This window comes from Anguilla rostrata, chromosome 12, assembly GCF_018555375.3.
Source record: "Anguilla rostrata isolate EN2019 chromosome 12, ASM1855537v3, whole genome shotgun sequence".
NCBI classification, from domain to species: domain Eukaryota; kingdom Metazoa; phylum Chordata; class Actinopteri; order Anguilliformes; family Anguillidae; genus Anguilla; species Anguilla rostrata.
Window position 1 is genome coordinate 11,503,867 of NC_057944.1, and position 23,333 is coordinate 11,527,199.

The 23,333-nt window shown below is 40.3% G+C and overlaps 1 protein-coding gene across 14 annotated transcripts in view; it reads right to left on the reverse strand.

Annotated features, from left to right (window-relative positions):
* Nucleotides 1-251: 251 nt before the first annotated feature.
* The window catches only part of LOC135235924 (disks large homolog 2-like), a 128,388-nt gene continuing 105,306 nt past the window's right edge, over nt 252-23,333 (reverse strand). For 8 of the 14 annotated variants that reach the window (XM_064301967.1, XM_064301965.1, XM_064301971.1 and 5 more), the window contains 12 exons: nt 23,106-23,208; nt 22,275-22,319; nt 11,850-11,961; nt 9,383-9,559; nt 8,778-8,853; nt 5,687-5,732; nt 3,836-3,886; nt 3,544-3,645; nt 3,210-3,382; nt 2,438-2,547; nt 2,200-2,291; nt 252-2,099 (listed from right to left, as the gene is read on the reverse strand). In XM_064301967.1, coding sequence (XP_064158037.1) covers nt 1,993-2,099; nt 2,200-2,291; nt 2,438-2,547; nt 3,210-3,382; nt 3,544-3,645; nt 3,836-3,886; nt 5,687-5,732; nt 8,778-8,853; nt 9,383-9,559; nt 11,850-11,961; nt 22,275-22,319; nt 23,106-23,208 — 1,194 coding nt within the window. In that variant the 3' untranslated portion in view covers nt 252-1,992. Of the gene's footprint in view, nt 2,100-2,199; nt 2,292-2,437; nt 2,548-3,209; nt 3,383-3,543; nt 3,646-3,835; nt 3,887-5,686; nt 5,733-8,777; nt 8,854-9,382; nt 9,560-11,849; nt 11,962-14,347; nt 14,540-22,274; nt 22,320-23,105; nt 23,209-23,333 lie in introns of those variants that run through there. The other 6 variants (XM_064301972.1, XM_064301978.1, XM_064301976.1 and 3 more) reach the window with 2 other exon arrangements.

Below are 23,333 nucleotides of genomic sequence, written 5' to 3' on the forward strand. Positions count from 1 at the left end.
TTAAATGTTGGCCATGTTATTAAAAAGTAGCAAAATTCACTTTCACTTGATGTCTGGAAACCCTCTCCTCCTTTAAGGCAAGTGGTGACCAATATGTCAAAGGATACAGTTGCTTTAATAACATCAGAATGCTAAGTGAATGTGTATTTACTGAGATTATGCTACGGCATGTTAATCCAAATAATCAAACCTTAAGGGAGATTGAATGGACTGCATCACATCTAAAAGACATCAACAATCTACAGCTCTACCAACATCTCAACATTTTGTTTATTCAGTGGCAGAAGTTTTAACATGTAGGCATTCAGTAGTTGTGTTAGTAATCACTATCAATGGGAGCCAAACATGAAAACGGGTTTGACATACATTACAGACATACATACATACATACACACATTCGTACATACATACCTGTACATACATACATACTTACATATAATACATACATGCATACATACATACTGTACATACATACCAAGCAATAAATAAATATATCATATACATATATATGCCTGTTTACATCAATTCACAGATGAAATTTCACATATAAACTCTATACATATACAATTAAAAAGGGAATAATAAATAAGGTTCTCTGTACATTTACAACTTCAGGAGCTGACAACACCAGGCTGGCCGTCTCCATGGCCGCCTCTTCCTGCTAGGCCTGCTAAACCACGCACCTTCGGTGTTGTTTGAGGTAAACATTAGCACTTTTTTTTTTGTAAACACTTTCAACAAAAAGTGCAGCGAAACAGATTCTGGATCACGACACGGCTTAACCCTTACAACTTCTCAGCCTTTTGGAAGAATGTTCAAGGAAAAAAACTATATATTTACATTGGGATTATAATCATTTTAAAAATCTGTAGCCATCTTGAGCGGGGAAATGTAATTGTTTGTTTTATGCTTCGGAACGAAGATAAACGTATTGGTCACCACCGTGCACCCCTACACATAAACACTATGTTTAGCCTCTTTTTAAAAATCTGTTAACGCTAAGGTTAGCCCTCAATCTAATTGCAATGCACTTTGTCCTTAACTGGGGCAGGCTGAATGTCATTACGAAGCAAATGGTTTTTTCTGAAATAAATGTAGTGAGTATGGAACAGTAGTTTAATGCCATTATTGCCATTCGTAAGGACAAAGCACATTGTGTTTATATTGATTTGTGTCTAAATCTACAATTGCACACTGCTCTAAGCAAATTTGCCCTTTAGATTTCATTTGTTTAAAAAGTTATTTCATCATTACAAATATTGTATGTGCCATTGTGCTCCCTATCAATATACATAGCAAAATATAGTATCAGATTTATACCCAGTGGCACATTAATTTAATGTCTGAAATTACATATCCTCTATGTCATAACTTTTTTAAGACACTAAAATGTACTCTTTTAATTCAATCATCTTAAAAACATATTTAAATCTTATTGACAAAATGAAATAAAGAAACAAAACAAAAGAAATGCTAAGTGCCCAGAGTTGAAGTATGTGTATAGATGACAGAGTCACTAAGTCAAACACTAATGAAAAATGAAAGTTCAAAAATTGAGGACACAGCACTAGTAGAAGTATACTGGGAAAAAATAAATAAATTGATATTTGTTCTTTGTTTTGGTATGGCGATCATTGCTGAACTGTCCAATCATCTTTGATGCTATTTCCAAGTATTGTGAAAACAGGTCTCAAACTGACATAATGTCTCCGTTTTTTCATTAAACAATACAAAAAATAGAAATAAAAATAAAGACAAACTGAACAAACTCATTCTGATGCCCGAAGGTTACTAACACTTTGCGGTGTACATTCAAGAACAATCATATTCCAAAAAAAAGAAGAAAATGTGTGAGTAACAATAATAATAATAATAATAATAATAATAATAATAATAATAATAATAATATGCATATGTTACAAATTATTCCTATGTTGCAGTCCCCATGGTCTTCAGTGTAAAGGATGTGTGTTATATAATTTTGATGTGTTCTTATAATTTTTCCTTTGATGAAATCCAGATGTACGGGCCAGACTGTTCCTCTATCACCAGCTTACACTGCGTATAAATGTCCTCTAGAGAGTCCCCCTGCACCACAGCTAAAAAGAGATGGAAACTGTATTAATGACCTCTGCTCCTCCATAACGCACAATGCAAAATGCGCCCAGCATTACTGTAAGTAAGATTCATGTTTGTTACCTGTGAAGTACTCTCCAAAGTCCTGCTCCAGCTTCATAGCCCGGTCATATGTTTTCTTGGCCTGGTCCTCTGTTAGTCTCTTATTCATGTCCCTGAAGTAGAAATATTACGGTGTGTGAGACTCCATTACCCAGCATTAACCATGTGTCCCAGATCGGTACAATCAAACGAGTGATAGCCACATGACAACCAGCCTGCTTGACTTGTAAAAGGAATTGCGCAATATATTTACACTTACATTAGCGATTCGATCGACCTGGGCTTTATGAAAATGGCAATGGGGTAGAGTTGTGCTACTTGTAATCGTTTGATGGCATTCCCTGACACATCCAATATGCAGTGCTTTCCCTGCCAGAGAGAGAAATGGGAAAGAGTTTAGTTTAGAACATTTTGAATCTTCTTGAACTTTCTAACCAACCTTCCTTCATGCAAATGTAGGGACTTGAAGAACACACATCTGCAATCCTGAGACAGAACTAATTGTATACTTGTCTATACTAGTAGATCACATTAAAAAATCCCCACTCCAAGTCCAAATGTTGCTATAATTTCTGTAATGATATTGTAATTAGACATAGCCTCAGGTGAGCATGCATTTACTCACACAGAAACACTTACTAGGTCAAAGGTGTATCACAGCTAGCAAAATTTTATTAGGACCTGGTATTCATAGGGATTTAACAAGAGCCAACAAGACAAGACAATTACAATTACTTTAAGGTGTCATTTCAGGTTGTGAAAGCTGACCTCCAGTGAGTTGTGATGTTGTCCGTCAGTCTCTGACAAACCCCACAGTGTTTACATAACCAATTTAGAGTCAACAATTCTGAATTCCCGGAGGCTTTGTTTTCGTTAATTACAGTGGACAATTTGGCAGCCAACAGAAGCTGAAACTGCGCCATTTTGAATCCACTATTTTGACTTTCTGGATCATTTTTTCATTGGTTGAGACAAAACTGCCTTTTCCCTCTGAAGCTGCCTGAGCCAATGAGGACCAGGCTGGCTCTCACCCGTTCAGCCACGTATTTGACGGACTGGACGCTGGTCCCGTACAAGTTGTCATTGTACTGCCCAGCCTCTATGAACTTGTGTTCTTGTATGTCCCTCTCCATCTGTTCTCTGGAGCAGACAAAGTGATAGTCCCGCCCATCCATCTCATACTCCCGCTTGGGCCTGGTTGTGTCTTCAACAACAAACAGAGTAAAGGTACATGAGTATATTGGTCTTCATTGATCAAACAGATTTTACTGTCATCTTTTAAAAAATTATAGCAAATTTCAACTTATATTGCTAATATTGAGAAGGATTCACAGAAGACATGGTGCAGAGCTCTCCACTACTCACGTGGCACGCACGATCCAAACTTCTCTGGGAACTCTGATATTAGGTCATCATTAATTCGGTCCTTCATTGGTCCCAGAATGATCACTGGCCTGGTGTAGCTTACTGTTCGGAAAACACATGCGTTTCATTCATATAGCTGAGCTCAATAGCTGATATTGGGGGCAATTCAATTCCATAAATAATATTCACATATAAAAACTCTGTCAAATGTTGACAGATGCAATTTAACCCCAGTGTGGGTTTTTCTGAAGACCACTTAAACACAGCAGTTACACAGCAGATGAGCACTTACTCTCTTGTCGTATGACAGGCTCGTATGATAGCACAAGGTCCTCTGGACTCCCTGGCAATACAGAAAATCACATTTTTAAAGGAATGCAGAGAGGCCTCTGTGTGAAAATGGTATTTGATGCATGACAGAGGCAGTGAATGAAAGAGTTGTTGATGAGATTAAGACTCATCATTCATTCCTGTCCTTTCAAATTATACTCAACTTCGGTCAGTTGATTTATGGTGCTGGTATCGCTAGCTTTCATGCATTTGGCATTAAATGACATCACATGTTCAGTCAACAGAAAAGGAAAGGGTAAATTTGTTAGCTTGAAACACAAACTGCAGTGAGTACTGAACTTTAACGTCTCTGTCCCAAGTTATTTAACTGCAATGTCAAAACTAAAAGTCACAAAAAAGAAAAAGTAAACATGCATGGTGGGCATGTTAACTAACAGATAAATGCACTGTCATTTAAACCCATGGGAGCCCTCAAACATGTAACTTCAGTTGTTTTTAGAAAAATAATTTTGTGAAAATAAAGTTTCTATATTCTGAGAACACAGAGGTTTAAGACATACTTAATTTTCTTACTTATCAGAGACATGTTCAGTGTGTGTTGACTTAAAATTGAAAGTTTTCAAAGACTTGATCTGAATACAGTTAGAATAAATCCCTTTACCCTCTTCCAAAGACAACTGTATTTATACATCATAGCCTCAGAAGTTTGGCTTGGTTTTGCTCTATATTCAGAAGATAACTGGAACAGGAATATAACTGGGACTGCTGGGTGTCTGTAGATAATGTAGCAATCTAACTTTGAAGTCCCAGTATTCTCATTTATGAAGCAGAAAAGACATGATAAATGTGGAAATTGCTCTGGGCTACTTTTTTTGCAGAATACAGTATAACCCAGTGCATTATGGGGTACATCCTCCTCATATTCCTCTGTTTCCAGCTTGAATGGCAGAATGGAAAGAGTAGAGGCATTACTGCATGAATATGTGAACATGGGGGAATGGTTATTTGACAGGAACAGTGGCCCTTGAGGACAGCTAATGTTTGGGATGATGTACGCTAGTTGCTTTAGTACCCTTTACTGGCCCTATCTTTGGAAAATCAATGTAATATTCTTCTGAAAAATATTCAGTGTTAAAAAAAAATGGCCATTTGAATCGTGCAGTTATCTGGCTTGAGATGTAAAGTACAGTGAAGGAAGAAATAAACTTCTTTCACCAATCTGTGTCAAAAGAAACATATGACATGAAATATAGTGACACGTCTCTTTTGAAGAACTCTGAGATTCACCTGGATTCACCTGGACTTGGATGACTGAACAGAAAATAGCTACCTGAAGAACAGTATGTTCAACATAGGCCGAAATATGTCCCGAAAATACACCATGACCCACATTTTGTTTTATAATTAAAGTCCATTTTGGGACAGATGACGGTCTCCTTGGATGCCTGTCAATCTCCACAGCTATCCAGATTTGCAGAAGGAAAGACCTAACCCTCTGGAGTTTCTGAATAACATTTCACAGATCATGTTAGCATTAACAGAACATGAAAACAATGTGACCAAGAACTGTCTATTGGAACGGCTTTCTTTTTGCTATTATGCAATAGACTGTACATCAGAGGTCCCAAACTATGACTTTAGAGCCTGTCAGCTGGTCTTTCTTTGCACCTGTATATCAGCAATCAGATCGGGATCTAGGTCCTGTGCTGTACAGAGGAGACGTACATGACTCCAGGTAAGAGACTCTATATCTACAGTATTTCAGTGCAGACAGATACTACTGCTATTATGTCAGTGAAGACGAATGTTCTAGAAAATGAATTTGTCACCCCGTGTTACCTCAAGGACTTACTCAGTATCTTTGTTCCAAAATCTTCATCACCTAATCCAGGAATGTCCTGGGGGGGGGGGCGATTGGGGGGAGAGAGAGAAAGAGAGGAGAGAGAGAGAAAGAGGGAGGGAAGAGAAAGGTGAGGTCAGGCATGTTCTTCTGGGGTATGGAGCTTGGCCTGGCACACACACACTCAGCTGTCACACCTAAACTCACCTATATCTACACCTATCCTATCCAGCAGCCCCATTATTATAAATGACCAGTGTTGCCAAAAGATTTTATATTTTAAAAATATACAAGCTCACCATCCTCCACTTCTAAGCACAAATAAAAAGACACAAGAACTGTGACAATTACATATACAGATATACAGTAGAATTATCAAATGAAAATAGAGAAATAAAAAATAAAACAAAAAGTAGGTCCTGTATGTATGTGTGTGTGTGTGTGTGTGTGTGTGTGCGTGTGTGCGTGTGTATGTGTGTGTGTGTGTGAAGATGAACTTACATTCAATGTCACTGCAATCCTGCACACCCAGCACTCTACTCTTGTGGAATGGGAATTTTGGTGAAAAGATGCTGTTCATGAGCTTGTGAGTGAATGACTGTGAGAGGAATAGAAGCGTGGGGCAGACAGGTGTGTCTGATGGTTGGCACACTCACACCAGGAAAGAAGTGACACATGCAGGAAAATAAAAACACCACGCTCACATGAGCACAAATGTGTCGCTCACACTGGCAACCGCACCATGCTCACGTGGGCTAAAACAATCTGCTGTAATAGCGGCAGAAGCAGCAGTGGCCGCCAGCCTGTCACACTTTAGCTCTGGCAGTTTAGCTCTGCAGGAAAATCATCTGTCTGTTGCATTAAGCTCAAAACATAAGCACCAACTGCTGTTGGTTTTGATTCTTGATCAAAGATGGAAATAAATTTCAAATGTGAAATTCAAATGCATGAATGAATTAATGAACAAATAAAATATTGAATGCACGAACAAACTAATGAATGAATGAATGAATAACCCCAAAATGCATATGATTATAAGCTCTCATGCACTGAAGAGATTTTGGAATTTTTTAATAGTCATAAGGTCTTCAACAGGTCTATCTTGACGCTACTGTTCTCGGAGCCATCGCTGATGCATATACATGATTGCAGTACACTTGCAGTTCTCAAGGACCCACAGTACCACACAACGCAGAGGGGGTGTGGGCACACGGACTGTAATAATGCAGATTTGCTGTATGCAGAGCAGCGAAGGAAACATAAGAATCGTGTTGTGAAAAAAGGGGGTGGAGACAGGATGTGTACAAACAGACAGGCCTGGCATCAGTCAAACTGAACCATGCAGGCGACAGAGCCACAGCAGGCAGCAGAGGGTAGTGTGAACTGAGAAAGGGGGTGTTACTGGTGATATTTTTAGATGCTGCATCATTGCATGAATATTCAGGAACGTGTGATTCCTGTGCAATCAGGTCAGTGTGAAACAGTGAATTTATTCAGCAGTGCAGATTCAGAAGTCTTAACTTGCTGTGTACATTGTGACCAAAGCTCTCAGATCTGTACAACTGCAAAAAAGTTGTCCCCATGCCCACGTGGGTTTCCTCCGGGTACTCAGGTTTCCTCCCACAGTCCAAAGACATGCAGGTAGGCTAATTGGAGACTCTAAATTGCCCATAGGTGTGAATGGTGAGTGAATGGTGTGTGTGCCCTGCAATAGATTGGTGGCCTGTCCAGGGTGTATTCCTGCCTCTCACCCAATCCACACTGGGATAGGTTCCAGTACCCCCCGTGAACCTGCCCAGGATAAGCGGGTAGAGATAATAGTTGGATGGATGAATATTTAATCTAAATACGTGAGTCGTCCTGGCTAAACTAGATAACACTGGACTAGACAACACTGGACAACACAAAAGGGAATCACTGTTGTCCAGATTAAAATTAAGATTATTAAATATTAATTTCTGGAAAGAAGAATAATTTTCATTAAATTTTCAAATTATTTATTTTATTTCCTAATTAAGTGATTAGGAAAGTCATAGGAAAACAGATGTTGTACCCAAATGCAATGCAAGGATTGGTCATTTGAATATAGGATAATACAGCTGTGATATATATTTCATGGGTATACTAAAATGTACAGTGTCAAACTTATATTTGATCAGATCTGGAGTCGAAATAACACTGAACAGTTTACAGTCTGGTATTAAGAGAAGCTACCACCATTTCAACAGATATTCATTTCTTCCCACTGGAGAAGCTGTGCAGTTGCCATGGATACCAAGGAGCCCATTTATACTTATTTGTGTGTGCATCAAATAATTCCTTAATTGTCTAAGTAGAGCTGCCACTGGTAATGATTGCATGCTTAAATAAAATTTTCTTTGTGATAGATAATTTGACTGTCGAAGGCTATGAAAATCTGTCTATTACAACAAATTTTAAAAAACTGCTGACTTTCATCTATCCCATTGAGTGGTCCCAATCAACCACTATTCTCCCTGTATTTGAACCTTCAGAAACAGTAGAAAAGAAATTCTGCTTCTTGACACATTTCACTACAATAAAACTGCTTTAAAACATTGCATTTAAAACATGCTATCTCTAAACGTTCAGTCATTTCAACTGTTGCTGTTTATTTTACTGTTATACAAAGTCTACATTTGATGAAATGACCTCAATTAGAATACTAGATTTAACACTGAATGCTTTATTCTGTTAATGTGGAAATCAATGTTTTCATTTTTTTTTTGCTTTAATAAAGACACATCTGTTTCTGCCATTGTAATCCAGTGTAGAGTTGCCATCTCAAATTGGAGCCACTTACATAAAATCCTGATTTAGAAGACGATTGGCTTATTAGCAAACACATTCTTAGCTGTACATAACTCACATCAGAGTCAACCTTGCCAGTACTGTAAAGTGATCAGGTTGACGTGTGATGGGGTCACAAGGCCAAACATGCTTCATGACACATTTTGAAGCATGCTTGTAAAGACACTGGATAATAATCCTGTCTGTCCCACTCTAATTCTCCCTGCTCTAATTTAGCTTAGTGAAACCATTCAGAAACGTATTTTGTTTGTAATCCACCCAGTGGTTTGCTTACCCCCTTGGAATCAAGAGTTCCTAGTTTGGCGTTGAACTTGACCGTCTTTAGACGTGCTCGCTCCTTCCTCTCCACTCTGGCGAACGAAAAGGTAACCAACCAGTCTAGTCAATGCTGTGACCCCCCCAAACCAGCCACAACAATCATTCCACTTCTCTTCCCTATTTATAGCACAAGTCTTAAACTCTGGCCCTAAATGTCATTATAAATGCACTCTTATAGCAATTTCTCATTACAACTATTAAACATGTGTATAATTGTATTTACACCATTATCTACACCTTGGCACTTCACAGCTCACTCAATGACTTCAATTGATTTGACTTCATATTTCTATCAATTCTACTTTTGTCTGTATCTAATTTCCACCTGAACTGTGTCAGATGTACAGCATGTTCATGTAATTACATTGACCACACATCATTATTCATTCTTAGTTTCATTCAAATTGTCTATTAGTTCCAGATTTTGCACATAAACAAGCTAATGGACAAGTGTACCATATGTGTTTGAAAAGACAACTGAGCATAAGAAGAGGTGGAAAGAAGAGCAAAAGGCTGCTGGGACTGAGTGGACTGTCCCCATGGTAACCCGGGATGGCGTACCTGCGCTTGCTGGGGATGACCCCCATCTCCTCGCTGTCCCCGTCCGGCGTCACCATGCGCGCCTGCCACCACTCATCGTCCGAGGCGTTGATGACGTGCAGGATGTCTCCGTACCTGAAGCTCAGACCTTGGCTGGGCAGCCCGCTGTCCTTGGCTCGCTCGTACTCAAACAGTGCCCTAGGATCACCAATATATCAATCAATCAATCAATCAATCAATCTGTCAATCAATCAATCATCCAAGCAAGCAGTCAGGTGGTCAGTTAGCTGATTAATCAAATAATCACTCAATCAATTACTGAAGCAGTCATTAATCAATCAATCAATAAATCAATCAACCAATCATCCAAGCAAGCAGTCAGGTGGTCAGTTAGCTGATTAATCAAATAATCACTCAATCAATTACTGAAGCAGTCATTAATCAATCAATCAATAAATCAATCAACCAATCATCCAAGCAAGCAGTCAGGTGACCAGTTAGCTGATTAATCAAATAAGCACTTAATCAATCATTGAAGCAGTCAGTCATTAATCAATAAATCAATAAATCAATCAATCATCCAAGCAAGCAGTCAGGTGGCCAGTTAGCTGATTAGTCAAATAAGTATTCAATCACTGAAGCAGTAAGTCATCAATCAATCAATCAATCAATCAGTCAAACGAGCAGTTAGTAATTCAATCAAACAATTAACCAACCAACGACTCAAATATGCAATAAATCAAGTGAATCAAACAATCAACCAACTAATCAATCCAGCCATCAAAATTGCATTTAGTTCTGTGAACAGAACACACATTTAGTTATATACAGAAATTGTAAAACCCAGGGAGAGACCTAAAATTGTTAACATAAAATATTAAATACATTTATAAAATATTAATGCAATAAAAATACACATATAAATGAGAAAAAAAACTTTCAAACATACTTCTCCACAAGTTTCAACAAGATGGCTATCAAAGTTAATATTAATAAATCAGCTCTCACTCTGCAGCAGCATATTGCCTTATTGATATACACCCAGTTACCACCAGCAAAACGACTGGGCTGAAGCACTATGACCATGGGAAAGACACGTTGGCATGGCAACCACATGCTGTTGATACATTTCAGACAAACATGAACAGGGAGCGCAGGCTCAGACACACATGCACATACATGCACACTTACATTCCACTGACCATTTGTCAGAAAATGTGTTTATGCTTATTTAAATCTTTTATTACAAGTAAAAGATTTAAACTTACATAAAATTATTTTTGGATAAAGCAGTCAAGACCAGTTAATAGAATTTACTTGCCCTAGCACCTGTTCCCTGATTTTTCCCACTTTCTCCTCCACCCCTAGGGGAGTTTTATGTAAACAAAATACACAGCAGCGAAGCAACAACAAACTTGTACATTGACAGCACATTCAACATTCACACACACACACAAATACAACTGAACAACAATTTTGGCTTTAAAAAAGCAATTTTCTAGATAATGTGGTCATAAAAGAACAGAAGGCTGTGGGATGGATTTTGAATAGTGCTGCCATGGAAACCTGGGAATACTGACGCCAAGGAGGCTATTATTATGAATGTTTAAAACAGAATGAGGCATTGTCTGACAGGTGTAATAAACACGCATTAGAATTGAATAACTTTATTGTTCCGGGCGAAAATTCAGGTGAAGTTGCATGCATTGGGAAACTGACTCAAACATTTAATTAAAGCAATGGAAAACTTCATGAATTTTTTCCAAAATTAAGTTTCTTAATTTGATTTTAAAGAGGATTCTTCAAAAATGCACATGGCACACAAAAGGCTATTTACATACTCAAAGTCCAAAATTACAAGCATTACTGACCCACACAGACAAGAATGCAGTAGAATAGTGTAACGGACTGATTAATAAAATCAGCTGTGACACACACTAGATTCTGCACCGGAAACTTGATTTGATGCTGGATAGACTGCCATTTTAGCCCTGAGGTTTATGGCTTCTAGTTGTATGGGGAGTTCCAGAATATTCCAGGATGTAAGAATCCAGCATTGCCATGGTGATGAGCGATAAGCATAACTGCACTGAAGCAATGGTGTGTGAGATCATAGTCCAGCCAGCAAGAAAGAGAGTCAGCAGCAATGTGACGACATGGCTGATGGGGCAGTCCGAAGTAAAAAAAACATCCGATGAGATCCCCATTTTAACTGAATGCGAACTTATAAGTCTCCATTAACAGTTACAAAATTTATATCCATTTTTATTCACAAGAAAAAGAGAAAATTATTTTAGACTGATGATTTCAGGATCTGAAGCAACAAAATTTGCAAACCCACTATGTATACCTATACCTGCATAAGAATGCTTTATTCCAATGGAGACAAAGAATGAAAAATAACAAAGACAACACAAACAGCCTGGATGTATATGGAAAGCTTTTTCACACTGACTGTAAGCGACCAATAAGGAAAGCCCCACAGTACCTGACATAGAGCGAGCGCTTCTGATTGGTCCGCAGGGAGCCACATGAGCTGAGGCTGTGGTTCATCATTTGTTCCCTCAGGTCATGGATTTTGGCCTCAAAGCGGCTGTATTCTGCAACAGACAAACCAGACCGCGGTCAAAACAACAGAATGTGGTACAAATCTGAGTGGAACCTCCTGAGTAGGCATTTAAGTAGGGTACTGTGTCACATGCTTAGCATTTGCTCTGCAGATGCCCTTACTAAAAGAAGGTTATCTTGTTGATATATTAATTAATATGTGACAATACAGAATTGACTAGAAACAATAAAGTATTTCCAAATGCTCTAAGGATGGACAAGGTGTAGTAAAGGTGTCCACATTCATTCATTAAATTCTTCTTTTTTTGAGTTATCAAAGGAGGTGACAATCCAAAAGGGGTCAGTATTCACTGAAAAAAATTCAGGGTTATCCACCTGTTCAAGGAGGTAAAAAGAGTGCCTCATCCAGGAATCAAACCCGCGCCCACTGGGTAACAAGCCCAGAGCCTCGGCCACACTGCCACTCATCCCAAAGTAGAACCCAAGCCAGTTGCTCCCAGCCAGCAAGCCAGCGACCGTAACGGTCCTCGGAATCGCTGTGTACTCAGTACCATCTGTACAGCAAACAAAAAACTTTCCCCAGACTTTCCCTCCGAAGCACGGCGAGCACTGCGGTTGCCGAGCAGATAGCGTCCTCGCGGCTCAGCCACGGCGTGGCGTGAGCATATCGGTACGCGGATTAAACGACTTCACTGCACAGCACACAGGTGGAAATGCTCCTCCCTACACACTGTCCTCTCACTTCCCCAGAGGGATGATGGATGTGGTCAAATGATGAAGACGTTTGGCAGGGATCGCTCCAGAAACATATCCATCTGTTGATTATCTGCAAGGACTACCCCTGCGGTTTCCCACCCGAAGGCAATTATCACTGTATGTCATTTAAAGAAAGGCAGAAGGATATGTTTGTGGGCTAATCATCATTCATACATGTCAAATTAAAAGTGTGTATGTGTGTGTGTGCGTGCGTGTGCATGTGTGTGTGTGATTGTGTGTATATGCATGTGTGCGTGTGTGTGTTTCATTACAGTGCTATTACAAGAAATCTATAATTGGGGTTTGCCATTATTTTATTGGTCAAACTGCAGTGTAAAAAATAAGCTTGATGTGTATGTTGCCTGTGGAAACAAAGTTGTATTATTGCTGAAAGACCGGAAAATATAGATTATTCTACACTAAAGAGGAGTCATTAAAACCTAATGAATTCTACATTAACTCAACACAACAATTGCAGCAAAAATTGAAGTTAACGTGTCAGTAATGTTATGTGAATGCTTCTCATTTTTCATTTAAAAGAATTCAAAAGGTGCGTCGACCAATAGAGGCATGCCAGATAAGAACAGCAAATTATTTCCATGTGCTGATTTAAATATTTGTTTACCTTCTGAATGCAAGACAGGGTCAGTTTCATCATCATCAGAGAGGTTTAACCCAAGAATGAACACTCGCAAAATGCAGACAGAATACTATGAAAATCAAAAATCAAAAACCCTAGATTGGAAGAAATCTACACTACGCTTGCAGCTGAAACAGTATAAATAACAGAAGAGATACATTTAAAATGAGGAAAATGAAAATGGGGAAAATGAAAATGAAAAATTTGGACAGCAAAAAAACTGCGAAGGGTTGTCATTTTAGATAAATATTGTATTATTTTTTCAACAGTGTGACTCACACCTCTGAAACGGATTGTATTATTTGTGTGCGTGTGCATGTCTGAGCATAAACCTACTTCATTACAGTCATACCTGTTTGTGCCAGCACTGACAGGAAAGCTGATTATGCAGAAGAATTCAGTATCTGTCCCTTAGGAGTGAAACACTATGCCACTTCACTGTAAAGACAAGGCTGTCTGCACCAACCATCTCTGGGTAATGACCAGGGATCAACTGCCTCCCCACGTGAAATGAGTTGTGCTATGCTTGCAGAATATCTTATTCTATTTAGGTTATATTTTGGTTTTGCTTATGTTAGCTTAGGCACTTGATCTACAGTGGAAAAACATAGAGTATTCGCTATAAAGGTTTCTGTGTTTTCAATTACTTTTTTTTTTCTTGAGACAGTATATTATTGTATGAAATGTATGGATAATGTATTTGTGTGCAGTATTTTAGGTTTCTTGAAGGAAGACAGGTGATAAAAAGGGGGAAAAAAAGTATCGACAGGCCTATAAAGTCCCATAAATGCAGTCGGTCTGAGTCATGCAGTTATCAAACTCAGCTTAGTAACCAGCACTATTTACATTGACCTGCAGAGATGGAACATTTGAAAAAAAGACAAATTTTAAGTTTACTACATCAGGACAGATCTTCATGGAAACCCACAGAAAGAAATGCAATCTTTAAACTATAATAAAGCACATACACTGAGAAACAATGAGCCCCACAGGTTGATGTCAGATCTCACTGGCAAACTTACCTTGACAGCACTGTGCAGCGCTTTGAAGTCCTATGCAGCTGTCAGCACCTGTAAAACCACTACTCCAGAGGCTGCTATAAACCTGCCGTGGCCAGAGAAGAACCTGCCGGAACAGCGCATTTCCGCACGCGCTCACTGAGCAGCGTGTGAGAGGAATCTCAGCCGCGTCCTTCCCGAACTCCGGCAGCGAGCTCCGCTCACGGTTCTGACGAACATGCCCCTCCCCCTCCCCCCTCCCCCCTCCCCCCTCCCCACCGAGAGCTGACTGCCAGCAGCCCACAACCTGCGCAGTGATTGGTCCCCGATAAACGAAGCTCACGGTGGAGCGTACTGCATACTCCCCTCCCTACCGCACTAAGCAAACCCCAGCCAACGGGTGAGACGCCAACCCCCCCCCCACCCCCGCCTTCAGGGTGCAAAATGACCAGGGAAACGCCAACTGCTCATCGATTGTTCTTTGAGATCGGAGACTGAAACTCTGCAGGGATGGTAACTGATCTGTGTGCACTCATTTCTTGACATTTCTGCACAGTTAATGGCACCCAGTAACAGTGAGTGATAGGCTGATATTGGCCATAAAGAGAGTGAGAGAGAGAGATTGAACAGAGAAGATATCAACACTCCACATGCAGGAGCCATGTGATTTTCCACATAATCCAATGAGACAGGATAATAAATAAAAACTCTAAGCACTGTTGCATAAAAGTCTTCTCAGTAATTTAATCGTCTCATTCCATACTTGTAATACATTAGCTACAATCAGTCAGTTATTTTCTCCAGTACTTCATGGCAGGATTAATCCAGTACATGTTGGGATATTGAATCACCCTTTTTCTACTTCATAGTTTTCATCACAGGATTATATGCAAAGCTCAGAATTCAATTCTTCATAACAAATTACAGTTCCCTGCAGCCCTAATACCAGAACAAATCCAGAGTCCTCTGTGATGCTAACTCCTAAGGCTACAGCGTAGGCCTGCCAACCCTGGCGCCGGATGGAGAGTTTTTTGCTTTTTGCTCCTTAGGAACCCCTAATCGACAAAGTGGATTGACAATTACATTAAAGAAACACCCTGGAAGTACTCAGCAATTCAACATTCAGCCTCTCGATACTCCAACCCGAAATCTGAAACGTCCATCAAGCCGTTCAGTTAAGCGCAAATGAAGCAAAACCAATAAACATCTCTGGTGCTCCAGAACTAGGGATGCCTGTTCTTCCTATATTTTCTTAAGAATACCTTTAACGCTGTTGGGCCGACAACCGAAGTATGAACTTTGATCTGAATTATGAAATCAGCCTACCTTCATGTTGTGTCACTCCATTTACTGTAACTGACAATCCGCATCAAGCAAAGTAAGAGTTGGTTGCCAGTGGAGACGAGCTCAACGTTCCTATTAATATCGCTGACACTGAAACATAATACTGCGATTTGTTGTGAGACCAAGGGAAGGAATGTGACGGGAAGTAAAATTTTTCAGCAAATTATAAAAGGGATTAATCAACCAATAAATTCTTAATAAGTCCGGACCTGTGAAGTTGGCGCTAGGGTTCCTGAGATGTCCCGACAGAACTCAAAAACGACTGGAATTCTGTTCCACAAGTGTCACCTGACCAAGGTCACCGAGAGTGACATCTGCTCAGGTACATCTCTATAATTTCCTAGAACAAAACACAAACGTAAACATCGTTATGTGCGTAACATCTCTTCAGATGCGGCCTTTCTATTTCACCGTGTGCAGTTTGTGCAGGAGGCTGTAATGATTAAGAGACTAAACCTTTAACTGCAAGATCTGCAAGTTCAAATCTCCACTAGGGATTCTTGTACATGACCTCACACAATTAGCCCAAATTTCTTCAGGAAGTACTTGGAAATATGCATGTCATTAAATTAAAAATGTTAACTTTGTTAGAAAGTTCCATACATAATAAGGCCATCTGTTAAGAAAATATATTTCCCCAGGGTAGGTGGTCCTGGAGTGTTAAATATGTTTATGGAATTTGTTCCACCCAAACTTGATTGCACAGCTTTGTTGATTATTAGGATTCTATATCTGAACATCAGTCTCAATAAGAGCGAAACGCTCCAGCTGTTTAATCATACTTAAACCAATTATGTAGTGAGGTGCTCATAAAACAGGGGCGGGGCTGCCTTACCCCTGCATTACACAAGCCAAAACGTTCAGCGGATTCATTTCAGAGCTTGTTCTTTCTGTTCAGCGAGGCAGGGACAGGTACAGAGAGGAAAGAGGACGAAGCATCTAAAGGCCTAGGGAGCATCTCAACTCAAGAACAAACAACTGGTGGATTTCTAACACAGTCTATACTCAGGAAAATAATGGCAGGAACAGAGTACTGGGAGTTTTAGTTTTCATGGCAGTCCAAAGTATGGAAAGGAAATGAGACAATTCCATAAAATACTCTACAACTGGAGGAGCAACATTCATTAAGATTACAAAGTCATTACGACCGACAGCGGATTAGAAATTCAACAGACAGAGCAATGCCAAAGAAATGACTCCCTCTGAAATGATTCTTTCTGAAATGACTCCATTTGAAGTGACACCCTCTGAAAGATCAGAAGGACAGAACAGTACAGGGCCGAGGGCTGAAGGGCCTCAGCATTGGTTTCCATGCGATTGTGGTGGCGAAGGGCAAGTATTCGAGATGCGAGCAGGTATCAGCTGTTCAGCCTGCCTTCTGAATGGCCATTTTGTTTCTGTTCCTGTAGTTCTGTTCTTCACTATACACTCCCATTTATTTCCCCTGGTCATTTTGTTCATACCCTCTGGAGAACGTCCACTGTGAAATTCTATGTGACAACCTGACTGTAAACGGCACCATACTAAATAAGTACTGATTGATCTATTTTTTAAAAAGGCAATCTTGACCAATGGCATTTTAATATAATCTATCTCTCTCAATTCTTCTGCTTCACAAGTAAGTTCAAGGACCCACAATCTCCACACCTGTATTTTCTGTTTATTAATGAACCCCATAAACTGTATTCCTGCCTGAGAGGGGGAGGGCAAGGAGAGCAATAAATCATCCAAAGGACTGCAGTTATCAATGGATTCCTTATTAATACAATCTCAGCAACGTTCACTGTGATTGATCTCCCACAATTCCAGAGTCCCTCATTAAAGCCAATGTTCCCCAATCCAATCTAAGACAGACAGAGGACATATACAGTATGCTTGCCAACATTTCATGAGAATCAGAATTCTGTAGGGTACAGCTTCTCTGAACATGCAAGAAGGTAATTTATAATAACAAAGCCCATATTTGCCCCTGGAGTAACCACCTGGACAGATTAAAATGCAAACACATTCCACAGCACCATTTTATATTTTCTTTATAAATGAGACCCATAGGGTTCACAAAGGAAATGGAAATCTGGACATTTTCAGGACGAGTAAATGTGCCTTTATTATGGAAACCATTCCTTTTTTCACAATAAAGGGCATAATCCTCCTCTATAAGTATATGTGCATTTAAATCATTAGGCCATGTCTAAAACCAATTATTATAAGTCTAAAAACAAGCAGTTATATTTCATCTTTTATTCACACATTTGTGAGTGCCACTGCCTTCCATACCCATGTTTTTACTTGTAGCTTATAACTGCAATTTAAAGATTAAAAAACACAATTAACTTTTGGCTGCAAACCACTCTGCTAGTTTTCTTTTTTCGCAAGAAGCACATCTGCACCCCAGTTCTGTTTAGCCTCCCTGACTGAGATCTATATCAGTCATTTCCCCTGCCAAACAGAGTCCAGCTGGCAGTCCACAGCAGGAAACAGATGGGAGGTTTTCCTCTCCAGAGTAATTCAGAGTAATCCCGCAGAGTTTGAGCATTCATCTCAGAGTTCTCTGTCATGGCTTCTGTGATGTATACTGAGGGTAAATGTGAAAGCATCATATTTGTTATTTGTTTCAGAGGTCATTGGGGAGAGAGACTACACTACCCTAACGTGATCCAGACAGTAAAACCGAGAATGCAATAAACTCAGCGATACCCTACCGGCACCTTCCCATCAATCACTCTTTCCCAAAACTATCAGCACATATCCCCAGAGTAAAAAAAAAAGAAAGAAACAGGCCTCTAAGTCCCAATTCTAATCTTGCTGACCAATTATGATGAATCACTGCCTATTTGAAAATATAGCGTAATACCATCGTGTTATAAATGATACGTATAGCGCCATTGCATTTCTGAGAATATGTTGTACATTCTGAGAAACCGGAGAGAAATGCTTCAGTTGGGGAGTGAAATTCAATCAAAGCCCCAACAGGTGTGGAATGTACGAGGTGTGGCTTATATATGCTGTGTACCACCTATTGTTTTTATGACCCAGATACACATTGGTCTGTTTAATTTCCTTGTTCTAGCCCATTTAAAAAAGGCTTTTAATCCATGGAGAGTGCTTTGGCCTTTCTCCTTGGTACTGCACTTTTTAAAGTTTATTCACTTTCCACATGCGGTGTCTTCTTCAAGGACAGCTGTTCAGTGTTTGTCTACCTGCCTGACCAATGAGCGACTGTTGTTCCTAGAGCCATGCAACACTTCTTTTTCAGTTATTTGAACCCCAACCGAGGATGTTTCTATTCTGTAAAATACTATGTTCATAAATTGTTGTTGAAGTATGTACTTGCTATTACTGCCATTCGTATACACATAGGTTTTCATTTTTATGAATTTTTCAGAAGGGTCAGTAATTGAAGGAGGAACAATGATGTATTATTGGTTAAACTAGGGACAAGTTAGAATATTTTACATACATATTATAATATTATATATATATATATATATATATATATATATAGATATAATATATATAGAAGATTCAAACATTCATCCAAGTGCACACTTATTGGCAACATGGCACCATGAATTGCTTTTAATGTTGACTGTCGTTAAAGCTGGAGTACACAACAAGGATTTTGTGTCAACTAACGCTGAATTATTTATTCAGCTGAGTAAAAATATTTAAGGTACGCTTGCAGTCTGTGGCTGGAGGTGGTGCTTATTCAGCTGAATCATCTTGATTTTACAACTGTATAAGCACCACCCCCAGCCACAGACTGCAAGCGTACCTTAAACAATTTTTACTCAGCTGAAGCACAGGAGTGAACCTGCGTAGTTCATAGAGCTGTCAGAAAACTACAACTAAGGTAACTGGTTGGTACAAAAAGTAGCACGCAGACTAGCCCTCCAGGACCAGAGCTGTGCGCCCCTAAGTAGAATATTAGAAGAATCTACAATGTTCAGTGACAGCTGAGAAAGTCCTGACCAGAATAGCCTATTCGCTGAAAATGCAGGAAACTACTAATCTTCTGAACAAACTCTGCCCAACTGTAAATGCCTCAGTGAGCTGAATAAAGCCTCCAAAGACGTTCCAAGTGTTTGCAGGACGAGGATGATAATTCTGTGATTACAGCTGATTAGAGTAGTGGTTCTCAAGCTGGTCCAGGGGGAACCCCGTGTATACTGGTTTTCATTCCAAACAATCTCTTACTCAGTCAAGGTTGTTGAACACGTGTTTTAGTTCTTTTCTCGTTTTTTAATGACATTTGCAAGATCTTTGAAGTCATCATTATCTACCAAATAGTTAGTTTTAGTGTCCATTTATCCACATTTTCATCAGTAATGAGACTGCTAATTCACCTGTTTTTCATTTGATCAGTTATTTTATTTAATGTTTGTTCCTCTCTTTATGTAATTGTTTGCAATGTGAATATGGGACTTCTATTATTCTTCACAACATGCATAGCTGTTTCTGACATAATGCGAATAAAAGAGGGTAAATCATCCCTCCAGACATGAAAAGCCTAATTAATAAAAATGAACAGCTTGTCAAAATTCTGGGATTGAAATTGTGTCTGGAACAAAACCAGCACACACAGGGGTCCCCTGGGACCGACCTTGAGAACCACTGGATTAGAGGCACGTGGTGGGCAGGGAAAGTTCCAGAAAAGTCACGTAACGGAGGTACAGTACATTTCCAGCCATAGCCTTCACCACCAGCCACAAGCCAGTGAGAGACACCGCCAACATGCTGACCTACAGATAACTGACCCCAGCCAAGGGCAACCAATCAGACTCCTGGTCTCTCTCTAGGGAGTTATGTCACCTTGTGCAGGTGACACCTACACGTGTTCACACGGTACTGAGATTCTCAACTGCATGTGCAAACACAGCGCTTCCTGTTTCTCTGACCTCTAAGGACAATGGCCGTGGTTTGAGGAAGACAGCAACAGGTCAGGGGTCAGAACAGAACACATAGCGCTTCTCTCTTAAGCACCAATAACATGTCTCCATAACATGTGCGTGCTCTGTGCTTTTTATGTCTTTTGTGCAGGTTATTCAATGCATCCAAGTTCAGCTTTGGACCACATAGAGGTACAGCTGAGTCCTTACAAGCTGTGGGAATGTGACCAATGTTGCCCAATTACTCTCACACAAAACCTGATTATTAGTATGTTTACATGCAGTACAATATGCAGCCAATGCATTTCACAAGAAGTTTTTTGTTCACAATAGTTTTTTAAATCAATTTTTGATTTTATTTTAATGTGTTCATTTTTATTTTTTTAATCTGGCTCCAGCCAATGTAACAACTTGATAAAATTTTGAATAAAGGAACAGTAGAAAACTGCACATTCAAGTTGCCATGACGCTGTTAACAAGCTTCCTAGCTCTGGCAAGCACTGAGTCATCATCAAATATTCATCCTTTATAAAGAGTTTATTTTTCATGAAAGGCATGATATAATTCTTGCAGAAAGGTTACTGCATAGCAACACATATGCTTAATGAACCTGACATCCAAATTATTTCCAACCAAAAAAAAAATGTTACGACATTATTTACGAGACTTCCCGAAGCCACTTGTTAAGCAATCAATCGTGGCACCTTAGGAATCTCAAATAATGATTCAATTATCAGAGACATGAATCATCTTATCCAAGACGGCCCAGTTGGAATGCAACTGATTGAACTAATCATCTCTAATTAAAATATAGTTGATTTTTCTGTTTCAGTTCCTGGCTTTGAGAAAAAAAAAAAACCTGCACCCATACCAGCCCTGCTTTAAGAAGGTCATCCTGCCAGGTTTAGGAACTTGTACCGTCACAACAACCAGCTCTGCAGTCACTGTAATTGGATAACTGTCACATTCCTTTGAATGCTTGCCAGTGATCACTACAGAGCAGCAGACTCTTACCTACAGCCTACACCCTGAGGACAATAAATGAACTGCAGGTCGAATGCTCCCAAGGTCACATGTGCAAGAAATTCACGTGGCCTTAGTTTTTGGGGACTGAATAATTACAACCTTAATAATGAAGCAGTCAACAGCAAGAAACTGTGAGGGAACAAGGAGAAGAAATCACAACTATGTAGGCTCAACTTTACTGTAGGCATTACCTCTTACTCAATCTTTAATTTTATGTTGCCACTGTCATTCCTGCTGACCACTGATATCATCTAAACCTGAACTTCAGTTGCTAACTATGCTAAATAAGATCCATAGAACTGGCAGACATCCATCATTTCACCATTGGTGATCTACATTACAGATGTACCTTTGGTAATCCATGTGTGCATGTCCTGTGCAACCTCTCTGTAGGCCCACATGCACAGTAGTACAGCAAACTTTGTTCTCAGAAAACAATTACACCCAGGAGAAATGCTTGGCTGGGTGGACCAAGCATTCTTCAGTCTGTCTCAAGGGAACTATCCATTTACTGAGGGCTAAGCTTGTCCAACAGCTATGGACCCCACTGAAACTCAGATAAACCCAGGACCTTCTGGATAAATGGGTTCAGTGATATGGCAGTGTATGGAAACTGTTCACAGTGCCCTTCAGAAGCCCTCTGTCTGTCCCTGTTGAATCACAACTGGGACCCAGGTGCCGATCTCACGAACCTGGTGCCGATGGAGCGTCCCGTCTGTGGCAGCACAAAGCAAGCTCTGACGGGTGAAGAGAGAGAACAGTTATCAGAACCTGCTTCTATCCACCGTTACTGGGCTGGTCAAGCACCTGCACACAATGGCAAACAGCTAGCGCGAACGCTATCCATGCTCCCTCCACATTTCTCTGACCCCGGCCCAAACAATGATTCGTCCGGGTCGTGTCCGAGTCACAGGCAATGCAGATCCAGCATGGGGTACGACATCTGATCTGGACAGGACCACTGTCCTTATCAGTGTCCCAGGCAAAAATAAAAGGCGTCAGATGCAGCCTGTTTATTTTATGCTCATCTTCCAGGCACTGTAGCACACTTCTCAACAGATCCCATGCCCCACATTCCCACAGGTAATTCAACACCACCCACACCCCCCCAACCGGCCCCTACACCCAACGCTGCTGTGTGCAAACACACCCACTCACACCGCCAAAGGAGGAAGGACTCAGCCATCTCTCCACAGCGACTCAATTTTACTGCTGAGTTGCACCAGTGTTGTAAAACTGCCAATGGAAAACAAGGAAATGTACCCAAAAGGGTGAATAACAAACGAAGACGGAGGAAGCCATTTTGGAAACGCGCCAATTGAGTTTATCGATTTTCTGTAGGTGAGAAAGCTACGACCCAAGTCTTCTGCAGGAGACACGGACTCAAAATCCACTTGAGTTCACCTGAGTGCACCAGAGTCATTTCGCTCAGCGCTCACTTTATTTTAATGGCAGTGGTCAGCGTTTGAGCGAGCCGATCGATGGGAAACGACGGCGTGCCCGTTTCCCAGGGAGACACCCACCTTCCGGGCGGTACTGGGCGATGATGGTCACCGTCTGGCCCGCCCCCTTCAGGGCGGAGGCCGCCTGCTCGTGTGTAGCACCCCGCAGGTCGATGCCGTTCACCTGCAGAGGAGCGCAGACACACAGAGACACACAAGCCTTAGAGCACACACACACACACACACAGACTGGAACGTGACGATACAGCAGCTTAATTTAACTTCCCTTCTGTTATGTAATGAAGGGCA